The sequence below is a fragment of the Plodia interpunctella genome, chromosome 7 (assembly GCF_027563975.2).
Source record: "Plodia interpunctella isolate USDA-ARS_2022_Savannah chromosome 7, ilPloInte3.2, whole genome shotgun sequence".
NCBI classification, from domain to species: domain Eukaryota; kingdom Metazoa; phylum Arthropoda; class Insecta; order Lepidoptera; family Pyralidae; genus Plodia; species Plodia interpunctella.
Window position 1 is genome coordinate 7,723,925 of NC_071300.1, and position 23,297 is coordinate 7,747,221.

Sequence of the window (23,297 nt, forward strand, 5' to 3'; positions counted from 1 at the left end):
ACCTAACTTTCAAACTAATAGACAACAATAGAAAATGTATGCTCCAGTAATTTGAGCATCAATATTTTCCAATACTAGTTGTGCTTGAAATTGCTACTGTCTTGGCTAACAAACAACAACCATGTTCTTAGATATACATTACAGTCGGTACATTAACTTGCCGATCGATAGTGAAAAAACCTATGTTTTATCATCGCTCATGGGCCACAATTCGGTGGATCACACATACCAGCTTTCGGTGGATCATTTGTAAAAATATTTTGGTCTGTCTCGCAGTATTCACTCATGCGAAGCGTGTCGGCTACAGAAAAACAAAGGATAGTAATCAAAGACGGCTTTTGTCGCGCTCAATTCAATGCAGATCTCTATTTTTTATTTTATTTTGCAGTTGATTGCTGTCGTGTAATAACTCTCGGGTGAATTCTTTGAGCCGCAAAGAATTCGATTACAGAAATATGATAATGATTATCAAGCATTTTAATTCATTCTCTCCGAAAAAGGAATGTGAATATGTAGCCTCCTTTTATGTATCTATCTACTAGCGCAGTAAATGAATGGAAATACTAAACTGTAATTTATCAGGTAATATTTACTCAGGTAGCCGCCTTCCTGGTTGGGTTACATATTACCTACTTATCGTATATAATATAATGGTAATTTAGCAAATTTCCTTTTTAGGAAAGAATATTCCTGGAACTAAATCTTGCATAGTTGCTCTTCCGCAATTTTATATTAGTATATATGGTGAAGGCATAAGGACAAATCTCTATGGTTAAAATTATGATACATTTGGTCAAGAAAAAGGAAAAAAATATTCAATAAAGTTTAATTTCCCAGTGGTGCGTCGGCCGTGTATGCGAGCCAATGCCCGGCCACGCTAGAGATAGAAAAGATAAGGAAAGACGACCGAAAGAGAAAGGAGATGAAAAGGGAAGGGAGCCAAAAGTTCCGCGATGGGACGAGTGGAGTGAGTGGAGTTCTTGCACCGTCTCCTGTGGGTATGGACTACGTTCTCGGACAAGGCAGTGTCGTTACCAAGGGTAAGAGTTTGTGAAGTATCTATACATAATAATATTTGCGAAGAAAGTTATTTCGCGATTGATTGACGACATTTTTTCCCATTGATTAAACATTTTTACATTTCGCTTCCGTCCTTGAGGTTTACCTCTCTTTCGAATGAAAAAAAGTAATGTTATTTGAAGAACTATTCAGTCCCTAGGAAAATTGGTTTAGGTCGTCCCAGCTGAGCAGAGGGGGCGGGGAATCACTGCGCGACCTAAACCAACCGTAACTTGTGAGAAAAGAAATTTCCTGAGAAAAAGTGACAGATGCAGACAGTTAACCGATATGATAGTACCATGGATTTCATAAGTACTTTACACAGTCGTTGTCCAAACTAACACTTGGCCGTATTAGATACTATAACTATTTCGCTATTACGATTAAAACTTGTATCGATTTACTGTTTACCTCTTCTTCAGTATGTCGTACTTATGTTTGACTTCGATGAAAGTACTAAATAGTTAGTCGCCTAGACTGAACCAGGCCAAAGTAATTGAAAATTGACATTTAAAAGTTACACAAATTCTAACCGAGATGGCTCTTTCGGATTTAAGTTAGACACTTTACAACTGCCATAAAACGCGTACGTATCTTTTATGGCCCCACTTCCCAAATTAAAACTTAGGCATGTATGTAGATAGATGCATTTAAGTATATACCTATAACTTAGGAAGTTTTTATAAAGACTCCTTAAAATTTTACTTATACAGAAATTTATCTTTTGTATCTTCAAACTACACAACCACCGCATTGTTAAATTGTAAACTAGTTTTACACCACCCGATTTGAGGTAATAATGATTAGTGAAAAACGTGACTTTTAGGAGTACTATTCCTCTCATCATTATATCAGTCGTCATGACTTTCAAAAATAGAGCCGCAGCATATTCTTAATCCCCAAGTACAAAATAATGTTTCTTCAAATCAGTCCAGCTGTCTTCGCGTAATTGAGTAACATCCAAAAAAATTGATCGAAACTATATGTTCAACAGGTCCATATCAGAAAGTGCGTGTGAAGGAGCCAGTTCCCAAATGAGCACCTGCTTTGCTGGGGAGTGCCCTATTATATCAGACTTGAGGACGGACCTGTGTCTACAGCAATCCGGCCGGTTTATACCCTACATTCATCCAGATGGTAATAAGTAGAAAAATATGTTCAGATAAATTTGTAAAATACAAATCGAAATCATTTAAAAACTGATTAAAATTAATCAGTATCCATTTTGTAACCACATCACTCCTTTTTGATTTATGAAATATATTTTTCTTTTCATAAAACGTAACTTCAATAATAAGAAAACTAAGATGTTTTCTGCGGGGGTGGCAACATGCTATACTCAAGTCCCTCGTCTGAGACTTAGGAAGGCCCTTGCCCTGTAATGTAACAAGACGATAAGCTATTAAAAAAACTGTTTTTTTTATTATAATTTTTAGTAGCACTATATATTGGCGTTCTTAATATATATCCGCCCTTTAGGCTTAAAGTCAGTGTCTTATTTTACAAGAGTCAAAGACCTGCGAGCTCTGGTGCGTGGACTACGACGGCGGCGAGCCCATCGTCTTCGGGACCCTGCACGATGGCTCCTCCTGCAGCTACACCAGACCCTACGACATCTGCTTCCAGGTTCATATTTTTATATTGCTTAAAAATCTTATTTGCATTTTTACAGTTTGTAAAACTGTAAGAATTATGTGCAGCTATATGATTACCTACTGATTGATTTTATAACCGATAGATAAGTTAAAAAATAAACTGGGTAAAAACATCGACATCGATTATGAATCCCGGAAACACGCTATCGGATATGAGATACTCGCTTTAAGTACTTTTTCACGGATATTTATTTATAGATTTAAGGTTGTAATGCGAGATAGGAATCAATATGTCCTTGTTTCCATAATTGTGTAGATTTTAACTTTTACATATTATTGTCTTTCATTGAAATTCTCCAGAGCTGACGAAAGTTGTCACGGATCAATGTACACTGTACATATCAAGGATATCAATTAGCACTTCCTACTGCGAAGTCAAACTCAAGGCTTCAACTAACAGACAAGACAGACGTCTTGCATATTCATGGCTCTAAGTGAGTTAGAGAACCAATAGACTGTAGGTAATAGTCTAGTACTTGGTTTCTCGAACTATGGGAGAAATAATATTTACATAATTATTTTACACAGTTCCGGTTACCGAACAGTTCCGGTTAACTTCTACGTTTACAAAATATTTTTCAAATGTATTAAACTAAGTAAATGTGTAAGACATAGGTAGGTTGCGGCGTAAAGAGATTATTATTTATTGTTTGTGCAAATATAAAGTCAATTGGAACCAATCACACTATTTGTAAATATATTTACTACCACGGTTCGTGAGCCATCGCAAGGATAAGCATCCTTTATCAGAAATAGAAATCCAATTCTGTATTATTATATTTAAGTAAGATTATTTCTAAGTAATTGTTTTTAGTAGTAGATATCTGTCATATTATATTGAAATACACAGAAACCTCAAAATCTAGCTCAAGTCTTGTGTCAAACAGGACACTAGTTCAATGACATAATATAACAAACCAAATAAATCAGTCTTTTATAAAACTAACTTTTACATTGTTGCCAGGGCACGTGTGTGAAGGGGCAATGCAACTCGACTGACCCGGGTTGCAACTGGTGTCCAGACGGGTACTGCACCAACAACACCTATCTTTATACCAAGTTCGTTAAAGGTATCTGACATCGATATTTTTGTTGCACTAAAATACCCGCTGCCAATAAAACATTTTTGCAATTTTCCTTTGTTGCTTTTTGCCTATCGGAAAAAACTGTATGGCCTGAATTGACTGGCTTGTCATATGATATAGTGTAGGGTGTCACGGATGGAAATAGAAAAAGTTATTTCTGTCTCTTAAAATGGTTGCGAAAAGTTGCGTATTATAAAAATATTATTCATTAAATATTATTGGCTAGCTCAAACCGTTTGTATACATATCATCATATACATAGTATTCGAAATGCCACCCATTTCGAATACTATAATAAAAAAAACACCACATAGCCACACATTGCCAAAGAAACCAAAATGTTTTCACTATACAAGTAGGTGAGTATAATGGAAGTTGTTTTAAATCATTTTCATACGCTGAGTATTTTAAAAAAATCGTAACCATCGTGAGCATATAAAACCAATAGCAGCCAACTTATATATATATATATATATATAGTGGAGAATTCCTCGAAAATATAATAATCTGAAAATGAATACGAGTTGGATCAAATTCGCTCAAAATTTTAGAGTAGATACCACAGCGAATGCGGTCAAATTTGTGGTTTGGTTATAAATTTAATTCAGTTTGATGTTCTGTTTTAATTTGTGTTGAATTATGTGTGTATTTTTGATAATATTGGAGCATATTCTAAAAAAATTATAACTCTTTAGAATATTTTATTACACTCTCTGTAAATGCCGCATGTCATTATATAGGTATAGTTACCGCAAGTGTGTAACCAAAATATATGTATAATATTAATAATTATACTATTACACCTATGTAATAGTCACCAACCAGATTGTGTAAACTTAATTAACGGTATATCCCGTGAAATCTACTTGTTTGAGTAAATGATCTTAATTATCTTAGGGTAACTTGTCTACATGTCTGTATTCAAATTGATATCTACCCAGTACCCATTTCCCCAATTACTTGCTCTTCTCTTATTTATATGACTAACATTTCCAGTGATCGGTCTGGTAACTAAAAATGTCCGCGTTGGTCCTACCCAACTTAGGATGAGTTGCACTGTGAACTTTGACGTTAACTTTAACGTGCGCAAAAAACCGCAAAGTACGCTATTTTGTCTAAACGTCAACAGCAAACCGGTTAATATCAAAGTCAAATTTGACAGTGCAACTAACCCTTATAACAAATAGTTAATTTAATGCTACAAAGCATTATCTTCCAGATAACCTTCAATTCGTATGTTTATATTTTCTATATATTTGTCTCTTCCAGATAACAATTAGTTGAAATTAAGTGTGAATATGTACACAAGTTAAAATCCATCAATCCGCATTGGGTCCACGTGATTTATGTCACGGCCAGATAATTTATCTTTAAAGAGGTTTTACATCACTATTAATATTTAAAATACGAAAATGTGTATGTATGTCTGTCTGTATGTTCCGTTTTGACGTGAAAACGGCTAAACCGATTCTAAAATGCAAAATTGGATGTATTCAACTCCACTTTAGTGAAATTCGAAATTTTGGAAATTCTACATTTTTGGAATTAAACCTTTTTTGGAATTTTACATTTCTGGATGTCAACATAATGGTCCGGAAGGGCCAAAGATACATGCACAGTTCCTCAGAAGTGACACATTAAAAATACTAAATGTTTATGAATTTATTGTCTCACTCAGGCTGGACGCGCCTCGCAGTGATCCCTCAAGACGCACAGGAACTTTCTATGCATGTGACGACTCCAGCCAGCGTCAGAGTGGCTTTCAAGCAGCTAGGATCCGACAAACATGTCATCGAACTCATCAGGCATTCTCGAAGATTCGCCATCGACTACCCTCTATACAACGACCTCAGATACGACCCAAATGTGCCTCAGAATCTGCAGATTGTCGAAGTGGATATCAGAGAAGGTCTAGAAGGGTCGTTAGTTGCTGGTGGGGCGGTACTGCAGTGGAGACAGACAGACTCGCAAATTAATATAACTTCGCTGTCGAAGCTGCATAGTGACTTGGTTATTATGGTAAGTTCTGTTGTTGAAATAGTTAATTTTTATTTTTACCATATCCGGGGCTGATATGACTCCAGTATGAAGCATTTATTTATTGTTTTATTTATGAAAACGATCTTTATAAATAAATTCAGCTATTATTATTTTCAAAAATAAATTCAAGCTGTTGTTGTTTCAACTGTTCAAATTTAATCGTCAATACAGATTTTAAATTTGATATTGTTTTACAACACCATGCTTTTCCAAATTTCGAATTGCTTGTTTTTAACCATACTGAATATAAACCATCCAGAATCCATATTTCAGGAAAGTAAAAACTATTCAAATTAACCACAAGTAAAAACTTTTCAAATTAAAAAATAACTCTAAACGAAATGAGATATAACTCTGTGTAATTAACTTGAGCCGCAACGGAAGGCTGCTCTGAATAATTAAGGTTGTACCCTCATCAGCAATCCGCTTCGTTACACTTCTCATAGTTGGGTCCTCGTTTGTTGTACACCCTGTGTGTCTTGCCACCATGGGAACAGTCATAGATAAAATTAATAATATTTATTTTATCTATGGGAACCGTTTACTGTAAAACGATATCATTTTGGCCGAATGTGTAGCTGCAATTTCTACTACAGTAGGTGTTAAAATTCATCTGGTTACAATAGAAAGAAGAACAAAATCTAACACACTATAACAAACAAAACCTAACTAGATCTTTGCACAATCAGTTTTTGGATAATTTTCCCAATTGTCGAAAAATTATGTGGTAGAAATAGCCTACCTTTATCTACCTTTAACATTTTATTGTAATAAAGTTAAATAAAATCGTGTTAACACATGTTAAATTCTGGTATTAAACAGTTATTATTTTTTTTAAATCTTTGTTTTATGAGAAACATTCAAGTTTATTTTATTTATTTTTTTGATCTATGATATAAGGGCTATAACCGCAGATTTAGTTTAAGAATTAAAAATCAAGAAAAGAATATAAATTGATAGCACATTTCTTCAAAAGAAATCAGTGCTCATCGATTTGTAATATCATTTTTACTCCATTCATTCGTTTCAGCTAGAACATACATTGAATTGGTAACAAAAAAGAATTAGCTTATTTCTGAGGGATTTCCAACAGACTTCCTCGTGGCTATGTCTATAGCCATAGCCTTAACTTCGTTGAAATGGAAGAAATGAAGTTTCTACTCTAGCCTCCAAATAGTTTTGAAATTCATTTTAAGTTTCGTCTTTTGTGCAAGTTTTACTTTTTTAAAGTTTGCGCCACAACATCCGATGGCCTAATTTCAGTTCATTTCAAAAGTTGTTTTTACCTCTTACTCTGGCTGGCTTATTTTTATTTTCATTTATTTATTACTAAAATTTCTCATTTACATTAGGAACTCGAAGCAGCTATTATATAAGTATTTAATTTTAAATTGTTCTCCAGACTTATAAATTTTTCATCGGTTGACCCCTAGCCCTTGTTTCTATTATATATAATTGATTACAAGAACTAATAAATACTTTGATACATTTTAATCTGTAACCCTTTGTATTATTCAGTAGTTCACTGACATCGACTGCAAAATTGATAGTGAGCCGACCATGTCGAATAAGCAATTTTTTAAATTATTTTCTCAACAACATCGACTAGAAACAAACATATTTCTTCGTATACTTTAAACACGCTTAGATTACGCATTATGTTATGAGTAATTATAATACCTACATTTACTCATCCATGTTGTATCATAAATGTACTCTTTGCGCTACATAATTTAAGTGCACGAACCAGTCGATTAAGAACTTTATTATCGTCGATAGAATAAAGTAATAGAGACAATGAGGAAACATGAAATAATAAATAAATATATATAGGGAAATATCGCACAGATTTAGTTAGCTTAAGAATAAGTTCGAGACTTGTGATACGAGATACTAACTCAACGATTAATCAATCACAATTATACAATCAGACTGATTGAAAGAATCATCTAAGTAAGAAGCGAGAAAGGAAAGCCAAGAAGGGTATTAATTAATAAAATACAACAGTGGTCGCGTCGTATAAAGAGCTAAAGTCAACGACAAAAATCAGACTGAAACGGAAAATAAGCTTTACTGACAAGATAAAACAATTTGTATTTTTACTGATTTTGGAATAAAAATTTGCCACGGCTAGCGCCATTATTCGTGCCATTCCATGCAAGATGGACACTTTTAATACATATATTTACATATAAAAAATAATATTAAATAAATATAATTATATAATATCAAATTGCTTGCCGCAGGCGAGTCCGGACAGCTCTGCGTACGACATGTTCACGGTGGAGGTATCCGTGAATTACAGCACCCCTGCCGCGCGCACACACCCGCAGGAGTACAGGCAAGTCATTATTCTCTCTGATTTTATCTGAATGTTACCGAATGCCTTCGGGACCAAGACGCTGCGAAGCACGCAGTCAACGTAAAAAAATAACTATGTATGTACTTACTTTTCAAAATCTTGAAAAGCTTTCTTAATAGATAGCATAAAGTAAACTTTATTTTTAGTTTACAATATAAAAAGTTGTAATACTCTATATGTAAGCACGCTCTCAGTGAAATATGTTAACTAGGCAAGAAAACTGAAAAGCATTTTCTCCATACACCGAACAAATATTTAAAGAGCAACGTCGCCTCGCCAGCAAACTTATCCCAACTTGACGTGAGCACAAAGAGCAACTTCTGATATACGACAGTTTCTCAATAATTCAACTTTGCATGAGCCAATAGGTAGTGCTTCTTATGCAAAAGGAGGATATTTCCCTTATTTATTTAAGGCCTGTTTTCTATGAAACTTGTCGACTATCATCCATAAACAAATCTCTTTCAATGCAAATATCTTGACTTGTAGAACATCTAAGTAAATTTATTTACTTAAATGTTCACGCACGCTCACATATGTAAGAACATTTAAGTAAATATAAGTGTACTACAGTTAGTAATAAATATATGTGTTTATTTATTACTAACTGCTGCTTGCAGTTCAACACGTGGCTCCGCTCGTGAAAAAAAGCATTTTATGTTATCTCTAGCTCTCCAACTATATATATTTCCAAAAAATTACCTCTGCTATATTTAAAATGATCCACAATTTAATTCAAGTTTAGAATTTTCAAAATTAATCATACTTTATTTTCCTATTCGTTCCGCTTGCACTTTTTCAGTTTATTTTCCAACAAAAGTACTTTGAAGTTGTTAATTATTAACAACTTTGTAAGAAAGAAATATGCGATAACGCAATTAATTCCCTGTTTAATTTATATCCGTACATGTGACCTTTGAAGCGTTTGATGAAATTACTAAGTGGCGTTATCCTGTGAACTCGATCCACTTAACTAGATCGTGATCCATGCAACTATTTAGAGTGGGTTACACATTGCACCAATCAATAACCTGAACAGATAAACGCAAAGTACGCCATTTTTTCTAAACGTCGTCGGCGTCGGTAGCGCACTGGATAAAGTTAAGGTCAAAATTTACTGGTACAACCAAAACTTAGAGGCACCAATACCACTACTCTTAGACTGGGTTGCATCAGTCAACTTTGACGTTAACACTAATCGGCGGAATCACTCATTTGCGATATCTTAATTAATTAGTACTATACATTAATTAAACTCACACTCGACCTTGATAAACAGATTAAATCAAGTAGGTAATTAGTATAGAGAATAGAGTTTATAGATAAAATTTTTATCGTTTTAAAATCTATCAACCATTAATTTATAAATTTGAAATTGAAATGTTATTAAAAAGCTGATATATCGAGACTCAAAAATGTAGTTAATACCAATAACAACATATTTACGCCTTTTAAGGCACTCAGTTGCAGTTGCAGCAGCATCGGCCTTCGACTTGGTGGCCGGTCTAAATACTAACATCTTTTAATATTATGTATGCAGTCGATTCAACTTCTTATAGTTTGCAGCGCACTGCCATTAGTTTTCAATTCAAACAGTTAAGGATACATAATTTTTCTTTGTCAAACAACTCAAAGTCCACTAATAGGCAAACCTTTTACAGGTGGCCAGAAGAACGAGGGGTATGTTCTGTATCATGTGGCGGGGGCATTCGTATAGTGCGTACACAGTGTCCTAGGGGCCAGCCTTGTGCTCTGCCCAGGTTGGAAGCCTGCAATACACACAGGTAATTGGATCATTCTCATAGATATCTGTCCTAGGTTCCAGGAGAGAGGAGGTTCTAAAAGATCAGCGCATTTCTGTTTTTATATTATTACAGAAATAAACTGTAACACTTTCAATCTGTTTTCAACTACCTAGTTAAATATGTTTAATGAAAAATTTTTAAAATAAGTTATTTTAAACATATGTTATAGATATATGCGTGTTAGTGGCTTAGGAGTCTTGAGCCCAGGTTGCAATACTCGTAGGTTAGATGACACGTCGAGTGTATCATTTAATTTTCTCTTTAATTTTTGATCAAGACACAATACGAGAAGAAAATTTACAGTACCTATGATAAATATTATTTTGGAAAAGGAATTTGAAATTTCATTAATTCTCCGCTTCACGAAGCGGAAAATTCAAAGCAAATTAGTTCATTAACTTTGCCGAAGTCGTCATGTGTGTTTTACAACTTTCACACCGTATTTACGCCTTGAATTTGAGAATGATGCCTTTAAAGACTTTTGTCTTCTATATAAGATCACTAGTGGCGCGTCCCAGCTTTGCTCGAGTAAAAACATAATAATAAATGACACAACTAAATCTTCCTCCGGAATCACTCTATCTGATAAATTCACTACTATGTTTCATACTATGTATACCTTATCCTTACTTATTATAAAATAAAGTCCTCTGCCGTGTCTATCTTTCTGTCTATCTGTCTGTTCGCGATAAACTCACAAACTTCTGCACGGATATTTATATTCACCAATGTGAAAAGCGCAAATAATAATAATAAAATATCCGTGCAGTAGTTTTTGAGTTTATCGCGAAATACAAATAGACAGAAAGATAGACACAGCAGAGGACTCTATTTTATAATAAGTACTCAAACAAGTTTGAGGAGCAAAAAGTTGCGATTGATACTTTTTTGTCAGTTAATTGAAATTGTTAGGAGTCTTATCAAATATTTAGTGGAAGGAAGGCGCGGCGCCAAGTTTAATGAATAATGATCTAAGGTAGCCGGCCAACATCGATCGCGATTTAATATTAAAGTCCTGTCGATGTCGTCTGCGACGTGTACGCTTTGGATTTGTGACATTTATGATGTGGAATATGTTTTTGAGGGTATACGTAGTCATTATAGCTACAAGTGAATCCAAGCTCTCATACTCACGTGAGCTCGGTTCAAAACAAAAGTATTTTTTACGAATACCTATTTCGTTTTTGGCACTAGCAATGTAGGTAGGTACTTCAAAAATTCCAACCTAATATGATAAAGATATTTTCAAAATTTGTACTGAGCACACATACTTGTATACATTGCTAGTCAAATAAAAGTTCATGAAAAAACTTATTTTCGCATTATGTGGATTAGAAATTAAGTTCCTATCCTCTCCTAACCTAATGCTGACTAATATTGGAAACGCGAAATTAATTTTGTTAACTCTTCACATTTTATCTGCTAAACCAATCATTACAATGTCGCATGTAATTATGTAGTTGGAAGTACAAAGAACATATGGTATCTTTCATCCCAGAAAAAGAACTATTCGTGGGATATTCAGGCGGACGAAACCGCTGGCAAAAGCTAATTTCATAGTAAAATCGTTACCTTAATAACGATATGAGAACCAATAGATTATTAACTCGTTTAACTATAATACGGTCTGTTAAAAAGGAATACATTTACAACCCCTTTTCAATTGTCACGGCTATAATGCCGTTAAATAGAATAGGTAGTGTAATGGAGAGTGTTCAGGTGGAAAAACGTGTTAGAAAATATAATGATGGCTGTTATTGAATCAATGAGAGTATAACCGAATGGAGTTGGCATGCATTGGTCTTTTAAGAGTGGGTTGCCAGTCAACTTTGACGTTAACTATAATCTGCGCGTGCGCGTCGTTTAGATACAATGGCATACTTTGCGGTTTTCTGCGCAGGTTAAAGTTTAAATTTAACGTCAAAATTGTCTGTAGTCAAGAAATACGGTTGAGTAGATCAAGCGCGAAGACATAACAACAAACTTACTTTCGTATTTGTAATATTCCTTATTTATAATAAATATATTTATCTATTGCGTTTTGATTAAGTACAACATTATATTAAGTATGGCAGGCTAATAAAAATTATATACCTACAAAAAATAACTAGGGAATCGTGGAAAACCGATGCCTGTATTCAACATTATAATAATTAAATTCAATTGAGGAGCTGCTTTTTCATAAAACTATAATTTTATGGATCTACATAGTTATGTAAATCTACATAGTATGTATTTAGTTAAATAAGTGTGATTTTTCCAGTGGTATTTAATAACTGAGTTATAACGATAACTGAGTTCGGGAAATAAAATTATGATTAGGTTCTAACCGCCTCGTGTGTTCATGTAGCTGCGAGTTTTCCTGGCGGGCCGGGGAGTGGGAGGGGTGTAGCGCGACCTGCGGGGAGAAAGGGGTGCAAGAGAGACAGCTATACTGCGTGCCTACAGGAATCACGTGAGTATTCCAGAAGGTTGTTTAATTAGCTTAGGTCACGTTTACACATGATTTGTACCCTTTTCTAGGAATTTTCGAAGGTTTTCCTACGTATTAACAAATGTTACAGAATCAAGTAATTTACATTTCAATGCAAGGTATGATAATGCAAGCAGGTCTATTACACTTCTTCGCGCGTTCCTGGTTGCGTTTAGAGCTATAGTGCATAGCGTAAAAAATAATAAAGGTTTATTTTTATAGCGTAAAAAATAATAAAGGTTTATTTTTTACGCTATGCACTATAGCTCTAAACGCAACCAGGAACGCGCGAAGAAGTGTAATAGACCTGCTTGCATTATCATACCTTGCATTGAAATGCAATTTCGAAGATTCAGCTGTAATTTTACAACCGGCCGCCTGAGGTCAACCCTTCATGGGAATGCTAATCTTGGATATAAGCTGCCAAAGCTATCTCTTACTCGCATATGCGAATGACATCCATATTGGGTCCGCTCAAAATAGATAATTTAATTTGGTTTCGGGAGTGACAACATCAAGTGATATTGTCAACTAAGATAAATCCACTCCAAAGTCGTAATGCCCCGGAGACAAAAAGGGTAAACAACCCAATGTCTGACCGAAACCGGACAAACAGACCCACATTCAGAGACGGACAAAGGCGTGATTAGCGTTCACACTTGTATTGTTTACATGTTATGTGTGAAAATTGTGTGTTGTAACCGCAGGATTGGTAATAATATGTAAATGAGTATGTAAAGGATAAACAGTTTTATCGATTTAGAGCCATGTCCCATTGATTCATTGCATTCCGTCAGTAATTATATGAAGTTTTGACGTACATCAGCCCAAAGCTTATACAAAACAACGAAGCATAACAGAGCCACAACGCACTACGCGTCGTCGTAATTGTAATAATTCCTATGACTGAGCATTGGGCCATGGTTCCTTAGCAGCCCATTTATACTTATTTGCCTATTTACCTGTTTACTGTAACTAAACTGCCTGTGCTTGGCAAACAAAGCCTTCCTAATAGATAAAAATATTACTCAATTGAGAAACGAAAATATTTAGTCATTACTTTTTGTGTCTGCGACTGTACCTTTTTATTTCCTCAGCACGACATCGCAGTCGGATTTGATAAAGAACTTCGTATCCCCCGCGCTGTGTCCTGATGAGAAGCCGGAGCGGCAGCAGCCGTGCAACCAGATCCCTTGCCCTTCGTATTGGCAGGAATTGCCTTGGACTCCGGTATGATTAGTTATTATTTTTATAGAGATTCAATATCGTGTCCTTTATGATGTAGAATGAGCCAAGATTTGCAGGATTTGTAGGTTTTGAATAGTAGGTTTTTTATTTGTTTGTAATGTTTTTATTGTACAAAGAACACACTTTAAAATTACTTACAAAAAAAGGTAAATATGCAATGGCGGACTTATTACATGAAGAAATATATTTCAGTCAACCAACAGTTTATTATTGGTTAAAGTTTATGAGACTCTTTGAAACACTCAATGCAATTTATAGTAGTGGTGGAAGAATTGGCCAGTCTCTGCGTTCTCCATTGTACAAAACACACATTAAGATACTGGGTTGTTTGCAAACAGAGGCGAATTTCTGCCAGTTTTATTCTGTTACTTCATACATTTCTGTGATTGACGAATGATCTTCCAGTGCTCAACCACCTGCGGGCGCGGCGTCTCCCGCCGTCCCCTCATCTGCCCAGCCTCCAACGAGCTGCTGTGTGGGCCCAAGCCCCGGGAGCGCCGGCGCCGCTGCCGCCAACGCCGCTGCCCCGCCCCCCTCCGTCACTCCCAACACTGCCCCACCCCCGACTCTCAATACTGCTCACACTTCCAACTCCCGCGCAACTGCGTCCTATCCCCATTCCGCAGACATTGTTGTAACGCTTGCAGAAGATACATGTTTAATTTAGGATCTGGATGACACATAATCAGTATTTTACCCCTATTTTTAAGTCTAATATTACGGAACGAAGTGCCATAACGTATTTACACTTCCAATAAATAAGGTAGTATTTTTTAACACCGTGTTGTTATTTTATTCATGAACGTATACATTAATGATGAAGGCAATATGTCGGCTCGGATACAACTAGTTGATCAAACATACCGTAGTGTGTAATTTAACTGTCGATACTATCGAATCGATTATCATTTTAGTGAAGGTAAAGAGAAGTGAACATTCACAAATAATTAAGTATACCTATTTCCTAATCTATCATAATAACTGGAAAACTGTATAGTATCCCTGTTTTCATTAATGTTTGATTCAAAATCAACAAAGAATGAAACTATTTGCAAATTTCCAATTTTTAACAGTCTTAATTCTTGATTAGGAATAATCAAGAATTCAAGAAGCTTTACCTAATGTAGAATGCCCTGAATACTTTTGTTGGGAACATTATTGAGAAGGAACTTACTAAACTATACTAATACTAACTTACTGAACTAACTGTGCATAATTTTCATCATTCATTATATCATTTTGTCGATAGTACTAAACATAGAAATTTAATAGGTATATACATATCTGATATTAACTATCACTTACATAGACTCATGTTGCCTAATAAATGATAATCCTTACTAATGTTTTATACACTGGCTTTGTGATGTCACAGTCTCAAATGAAAACCCGTTTTCTTCTTCTAAACAGACAATCATCTCCTACCTAAGGACTACTATTACTACATTAAAAATTCTAGGCCTGTATCCAAAAATCTCAAATTAATGGGCCTTAATAAAACAGTCATATTTCCTAATACGAAATTCAACTTCGAATTCAGATTTATTTATCATCCATCTAAAAACAGCTCGCATTTAAAACGGCACTTGAATAAATACGGATAAAAGCAGGACGGGCTCGCTCGCAAAAGGATTTCTAAACGGTTCGAATTTGCAGACTTTTTTGACGCTGTTTCGAACTGAAGTGCTAAGAATGTGTGCCTAGATGGAAAAATCAACGTTTACTAATGTAGTGCATCCGACTAACATTCTAAAAAAGTGTTCATGTATGTTTCAGTATACATTTAAAACACGTACTTTTTTATGTACTTACATTGTTATATTAACTGAGTAAAATTGATACAAAATGACACATAAATTCTCTTAAATTCCCTTCTAGTGAATTTAAGGGAATTTATATATAATTTTTACTCGTGAAAATACATCGATCTAAGTAAGTTATGTAGTACTAGCTGCGCCCCCGGGCTTCGTTCTTATGAGAATTTTGGGATAAAAATACCTTATAGGTATCTTATTCCAGGTTATATTTATTAACAAATTTTCACATTTATATTATTAGCAGGATCATAGCAATATAATATCCTTTATTTTACATGAAAATGTTGCCACATAAATATCGATAAGCATTCCTTTGATGTTAGAAATATGAGAGTGGCTATTGGATAGGAATGTTCACCTAAAACAATATTACGGTTATGGCAGACCCTTTCTTTAGGCTACCAGAAAACGATCCCAACTTATAACAATCCTATTTTATGGGTTAGTAATATCGTTAGGTCTTCTTCCACTGGGCAAAAATACTTCTTCATAGACTCTCATGACTGACTGAGGGTCGTGGGCATTACGTGGAATGAAACACACACAAGAACTCTCTTGGCATTATTCATGGAGTGGTTTGCCATTGCCAAGTTAATAATTATCAACCAGTATGCAGGATTCCTCACGATGTTTTTTTTCACCGGAAGCAAGTGGTGGTTGATGAAAACTACTATACATGAGTCAGATTGTTTGGATTGGCATATTTTGTATTTTTGCCCAGCGGTGGTGGTGTAATGGTTAAGATGCCGGTAAGAAGAGGTTAATGGTTCGAATCCTACTCGTGCCACATGAGTATACAAACTCAACAACACAACATTACAAAATATGCCAATTATTTCGGAAAACCCACGTAGATCTTAGAAATAACTAGTTTGGGATTGGGCGAATGTCGCAAAAATAAATTCAATATATTATTAAAAATAAATTAAATATTTTATTATGTTTTCCCTAACTCTTCTGTTTGTGGTTTAAATATTTCTATTGATATGAGTGATTGTATTTTTGTGGCAATAGCAAACCAATCAATTGCTTAAGTCAAAAAGGTCGTTATACATTTTACATTAATGGCCACGAGGAATACGACGAGGAACAAATAAAAAATATATGAATTATGAAGAAAGAATCTTTTGAACGAAAGTTATCGCCGATACAAATGTTCCAGCTCCAGCAAAGTATTAAAAACACGTGTTTAACTTTCACAACTCGTATACCAGTAAGTTGTCTGTAATGAGAATGTCTGTAAGTATTCAAACTTTTTAAATAAAGTGCCGAACGAGCTTCATGTTTTAATGTGCAATGAAAAGGAAAAAATAATAGGATGTAGAATATCAATTTAAATGTATAGGAAAAACGTAATAGCATTAAATTTTTAAATTTTTGCTTCCACTAACGCAGTCGGTCTTCGTGTGTATTTTGCGAAAATTGAAGCCGAAACCGCAAACCAGCGATAGTGAGAAATAGTTTTTACAGAATCCATTTTATTTTATATCATTAATATGTTTATATTATTGTCCTAATATAGATTACTATTTTATATTCTCAAAAATAATTGCTTTTATTAAAATTATAGAATTTAAAAATTTTCTTATAAATAAAATCATAACCTACGTACAAGGCTTATTTAAGATAAGCGGCTTATCCTCAGGCTTATTATAAGCCTGATGATTTTGAATTTTAAATTTTTGAATTCTATAATCTTAATAATAGCAATGTACGTGTCTTTTTGATAACGTAAAATAATAACTACAATCTATATAAAAAACGCTTTCGCATAAAATATATATGCCATTTTGTCATAAACGATGTCCATTGGTAATGTTAGATGGAAAGGGACATAAAATGTCGCCAGTAGCACTAAATTCTTCGACATTGTCATCTGTCCCACAACTAGCGTATTCCTGTTTTCTTGATGGGCTATATAAAGCATCGAAGCCCAGAGTCCGCTTTCGTACGTCCATTCGGAGCACTATTAGTTGTCAGACCTGTTCTTTGTATATTCGATGTTTTATACATAGAGTTACTGGCTTACCACAGTATTGACTGGCGCACAGCCCCATTTTCTTGCTTGTCCATTTTCATTATACATTCTTGGAAACGTAAAATATAGTTGTATTTTAGAATTTTTGTAATAAACGTGTTTTGTTTTTAATATTATTTGGTCCAAACAAAACCAACGTTTGTTCGTATAATGATTCATACATTATCAAGGTTTATCGTTTCGTATCGCTTTGGAATACGCACATTTACGCACGAGGTGGCGAAGAACAAGTATGAAAGTGGACCTTGGGCTCCGACGCGACGCTTAACCCCCGAACATGAACCGGGAAAACGCTCAGACGATAAGGGGGATAATTTGATGACTACAACTAATTCTTACATTAAATAATAAACAAGTATAGTCCAGCACCAAATATATCGGCGCTGTGAAGTGTAGTACCTTCAAGTGTAGTACCTACATTTTAGAGCACTGACATTAATGATCTAACTGAATCATAGCTGACTGAATTGGTTAATTTGTAGTGTAATGCATGCAAATATGTTTAACCGATGAATCTGAATCCTGAATACTGTCTCAACTACGCCAAAATTGTGTAGACAAATACAGCAATGTTGCACTTATACAACCAATTAGATTATATTTAACCTGTCGGCTAATTCGTCGGCGTTTTTTTCGCGTTAAATGTTAGTATGTTTACTTCTGTATGTCAATGTCTGTAACACGTGTATAGTTGAACAATTTCCAGTGGATATACCTAATAATATACTTAAACACTACTAGACCGATTATGATGAAATTTGACACTGACTCGAGACTTTATAGCACGTGCATCTTAGTTATATAATTATCACAGATTACATTCTACCCATGTGGGTGCTTTTTATACCGAAATTACCACAGAAGCGAAGCCCCGAGTCGCAACTGTATATAAACCATAATATATTTCGTTTTGGTTTGTATTTCACAGTATTAATTCGATTAATTATTGTCAAGTGGAGTGTGTGCAGTGATCCTGGGAACTGACCCGTTGTACAAATTCATTTGTTTGAGTGGTTTGGATAATTTTCTGGTTCATCGAGAGCGATCATAGGAGAATAAGAATAAATCGAGCCTACTTAATTTTTTGTTTTTATTTATTTTTTGTGGGATAGCATAGGATAGCATTCGCTCTCCATCTAAATTTGTATACAAAGTGAAACATGTAGCATAACAATTATATACTCATGTTTTTGAAAATAGCTTCGTCTTCCTTTTTAGGGTTTTAATTTATATTGTTTAATTTCATATAGGTGCATACGCCGATCAATTTGTCAACTTTACATATGTTGAAATACATATAACTTCATATGCGGTTGATAAATATATATTATTGTGTGGTATTTACAGCATAAATATTAATTTTAGTTTTAACTTTATTTTATAAGACCTTACACACAATAATATATATTTATCACTGTCGACTATACATAAAAATAAAATTTTAAGTACTTACGTAATTCAATCGTTTGTTAATTACTACATTAATATTAGTTCGTAGGCTTTATAGTACATTATACAAAATTCAACCAGTTTCAATTTCGTAGAAGTGCTACGAAGCTTTCGTGTAGTGTTTCGTAGAGGTCTCCAGTGCTACGAACAATTCAAATTTGATTTTATCAAACGTATCGTATGAGTTAATTGAATATAGCAATATCGGACAGATTTTTCAAATTACTGTATATAAGAGAAGGTAACAAAAATGTCGGTGTTTGATATCGAGAAGGGCGGGAATGGCAAAATTGTATCAAATGTTATTTTATTGAGTATTGGGAGATAAGCCGGGCCCATTAGGGACCCTCGTCATGCTCCCGTGTCCCACCAGTGACGTCACACTACGTAGATCAAACACATGTATTTTAAGCACAATTGTATAGGTATAGTAAATTCAAATGTATTTTGTGTTACTAAGATAGAATATGTCTACTACAACCGAACGCGTTCGGATGTAGTAGACACATTTTATCTTAGTACACAAAATTGTATCCTCGGTTCGGCAATAAATAAAAATCCTCTAAAATGGCTCTAATGTCAGTGTAATTACAGGGTATTGTGCAAAAGATCCTAGGCCACAAAGTAGGCAACGCGCGTGTGACACCCCTGGTGTTGCACAAGATCGGACAGATTTTTTATCAATGGACAGATTTGTATAGTCTATGGTAACCACTTACCATCAGGTGGGCCGCATGACTGGTTGCATGCTTGGTGGTATAAAAAAGGAATAATATCTAAACATATAAAACAAATATTGAAATCGATCAATCCGGTTTCAGCAAGACTTACGAACATCCATACTAATATAAATATGAATGTGTGTTTGTGTGTTCGTTTTTCCGTCTTTCACGCAACGGATTGAGGTTATTTTTGAAGAGTGTCATAGGCCACTTTTGGCCGCGGGCCATTAGACATATTAAACAAATTACATAAGACAAATTACGATATATTAGACAAATTACATAAGTACATGGACCTTCCTTCGTAAATGACAAAATTTATCGCAGTGTTTGCTTTTCGCTCGACTTGGCGGGGGTTTGTGACGGATTATCTCAATTAGATGGTAAACGCTAGAAGTCTGAGCAAAGGGGAGAGCCAAGAAAGCTGGTTGTCGACCAATTAAGGCCTGTCAGCCGTCAGTAAGAAAACGCTCAATGGGTACTTATTAAGTATACCTAATTACAAACAACATTTATACGCTTTTTATTATCATCGCCATCATTTTATTCCGTTGTTTATTGTAAATACTCGGAATTTGAGGTTGTGTGTCTTAATACATGCTAGTAGGTAAGTTATATATTAATATATATAAATTTTCTTAAAACTTATACCTAACTTATAATATAACGTGTCTTAGCCCCACTTTACAAAAACCTTTCCATAACTGGCTGATAGAACACATCATTAATAGGTAGTAGGGTATAGAAAATTCAAGACATATAGTTTCCTAGGGAATGTCCCTATACTCTCCCAGAGAGGATTTCCCGAAATTCCCACAGGAACGGGAAAAAGTCACGTACAGTCAATAGCTTAAGCTATTAATATGGTAAAGCCTAAACGAAGGTTATCTTCCAACGATTGCCTATCAAAAGGTGAGTTTGAGGGCAAAAAATCTCTCCTTTTATCTAAAAGGGTCGTCACCTAACGACTTTGTAAATATTTAAGCTCGTTCAGATTTATCGAACTCTTGACGTGGAGTGGCAAAGTTCATCTTGAAATAATGATCTATTTATTACCCACGCCAATTTCGAGTGCTTACTCTCGACAAGATTCCTCATTTAATCTTAAATTATTATATTCATTTAGTATGTAATGAATTTCGTTTCTATGATGTTATAATTGATTCCTATTTTTTGTGTGTATTTTTGACCTGAAAAGAAATGATGATTATTATGTATTTGGTGTGGAAGTGCTATTAACAAATATATATATATATTATATTCCACTCAACTTGCGGCTTTTTTGGATTCAAATCTAACACCAGCTATGTATTTGTAACCAGTATCACATTTCCATTAGTAGACCACTGTACTCTGAAGGGATGGTGGTCCAGTGGTTAAGACCTTCCGCCTGAGATCGAAAGGTCACAGGTTCGAATCCCACTCATGCCATATAAGGTTGTATATAGACCACCACTTTGCTTCCGTTAAGATAAACATCGTGATGCACACTGGATGACAGTTTGATTTCACTGGTGTGTATTTACTACTATTCACTAGGTAGTAGTAAAAGTCAAGTCGCCCGATCAGATTTTTTAAGTCACCTAAAGGCATCTTTACTTGAAAAAATCTGATACTAGTTTAAGCAATAAAATACTCGAAAAGAAGATTACGTACATATAATATGTTTTCTTTCATTAGCCAAATAAATAAATATACTTTATCTACACATCATCCAAATATGTATATAAAACCTCTCAATTTTTCAATTCCATCAATTTCAAAATCTTCCATGCATCGTGAGACGACTAAAAATGGGTGAAGGTTATGATACTTATAACAAAAAAATCGTATAAAATGAATACTTATCTCCTAAATCATTATTTCTTATTGTTTCCACTCGAACGCCTGCGGTCAGGACCACAATGGGGCGTGAGGTGAGGCCAGTATTGTAAAATGTCATGTTTTTTCCTAGAGACTTAACATGGAATTCTTCAGAAAGGGCGTGAAAAGATACATTCAGAGCCGGCAACGCCCGTGTGACACCTCTGGTGTCGCAGGCGTCCATAGGCTGCGGTGACCACTTGCCATCACGTGGACCGCATGCGTGTTTGCTTGCTCAGTAGTATAAAAGGAAGCCATAGACATATTACAGAAAAATACAAGAAAACAAAAATAAAATTACGAGATGGAATGAAATATTAAGAAAAACGGTAAAAGTATTTTGTACAGTAAAGAGTGTCTATTCTGTAATCTCATCACTTTCTTTCCATCAGTAAAAGCCGAGGAAAGGCTGGTCCCGAATTAATCCGGATTAGGCGACCGCCATACTCGCAACCAGACCAAGCACTTCGTGGGCATCCTAAATTATTACTGTCATAGAGATTTTTTTACTATTTTTGTTATTTAGGTATGTAAGTCATTAACAGGTCTGACAACTAAGGATGCTGACAACCAGGAGACAAAGAAGTAACAAAGCGGTCTCTGAGCTCCGACGCTCAATGACCGCAGAAAAACCGGATAAATCACTCAGATTCATGAGAGAGAGAAACAGTAACTATACAACATTCGTGTATATTTCTTATCTGTGTAGATTTTTTATTTCAACTTCGATCGAATCAACGATCAAACGACTCCAAAAGAGATGGCAAGATGGTTTCCTACCTTGTGATTTTGTATCGCATGCATATTTTGATCTCATTAACACACATACTCATATCAACAAACACTTTCAAAATTAAAAATAATTATTAATCCATGAATAAAGGCTGTTATGATAGAGAGTTAACATATAAGTTTTTTTTTACTTTCCAGGTTTATTCTATCAAAAAATAGTAAATAAAACCTGAGTAATCTCTTTTCCATTAGCAGATTGGAGCACTGTTTGCTGAATCAAATGTTTCGAGCGCAGAATGCATCCGATGTACCTATCAGGGTACCGTGCGTTTAAATGCAAACTTGGCAAATTATGTTTATTCCGAGCTCTTAACCGTTTTGGTTTTCCGACCATTATTATCTACACTAAGAACTATTCTGGACAAATTCGCGTATCGCGAGTATGGACACAACACATCCAGAACTGAAGACTTTTTGCTATCACATTTACAAATATTCCCCCGGACTGGGAATCGAACCCAGCGTTAATATATTTTTAGATGTTATTGTTAGATTATATTCATCTAATATATATGCTTCTTTTGTCATCTGTATATAAATTATCTTATTTATTAATTATAATCATTAAAAATAATGTCATGAATAGATATTAGAGAAGCTTTTGATGTTAATTGTTACGCAGGTTAAATTTAATGTCAGTTGACTGTAGCAACCCACCCATATGTATCCTGATTATAGGCATTAAAACGTTTGTAGTTAACTTTGAGCGTAACCCAGGTGATACATATTAATATAATTACATTAGAAACATATTAGGTATATACACTATTTATTCTGTATGCATTATTGTCGTTATTTTGTTACATCGGGTTAAACTTACGAAAATAGCCATTACAAAAAGTAACTAATATTTTTCTATGACCAGCCAAAGCAGACCAATTTCATACTG

At 34.7% G+C, this 23,297-nt stretch overlaps 1 protein-coding gene across 1 annotated transcript in view; it reads left to right on the forward strand.

Moving 5' to 3' along the window:
- Nucleotides 1–14,504, forward strand: part of LOC128671180 (A disintegrin and metalloproteinase with thrombospondin motifs 1-like) — a 33,522-nt gene extending 19,018 nt beyond the window's left edge. The window contains exons 8-17 of the mRNA XM_053747452.2: nt 838–1,040; nt 2,054–2,196; nt 2,567–2,685; nt 3,679–3,784; nt 5,478–5,818; nt 8,086–8,180; nt 9,863–9,985; nt 12,357–12,461; nt 13,577–13,709; nt 14,133–14,504. Coding sequence (XP_053603427.1) covers nt 838–1,040; nt 2,054–2,196; nt 2,567–2,685; nt 3,679–3,784; nt 5,478–5,818; nt 8,086–8,180; nt 9,863–9,985; nt 12,357–12,461; nt 13,577–13,709; nt 14,133–14,405 — 1,641 coding nt within the window. The 3' untranslated portion in view covers nt 14,406–14,504. The remainder of the gene's footprint in view (nt 1–837; nt 1,041–2,053; nt 2,197–2,566; nt 2,686–3,678; nt 3,785–5,477; nt 5,819–8,085; nt 8,181–9,862; nt 9,986–12,356; nt 12,462–13,576; nt 13,710–14,132) is intronic.
- The last annotated feature ends 8,793 nt before the right edge of the window (nt 14,505–23,297 follow it).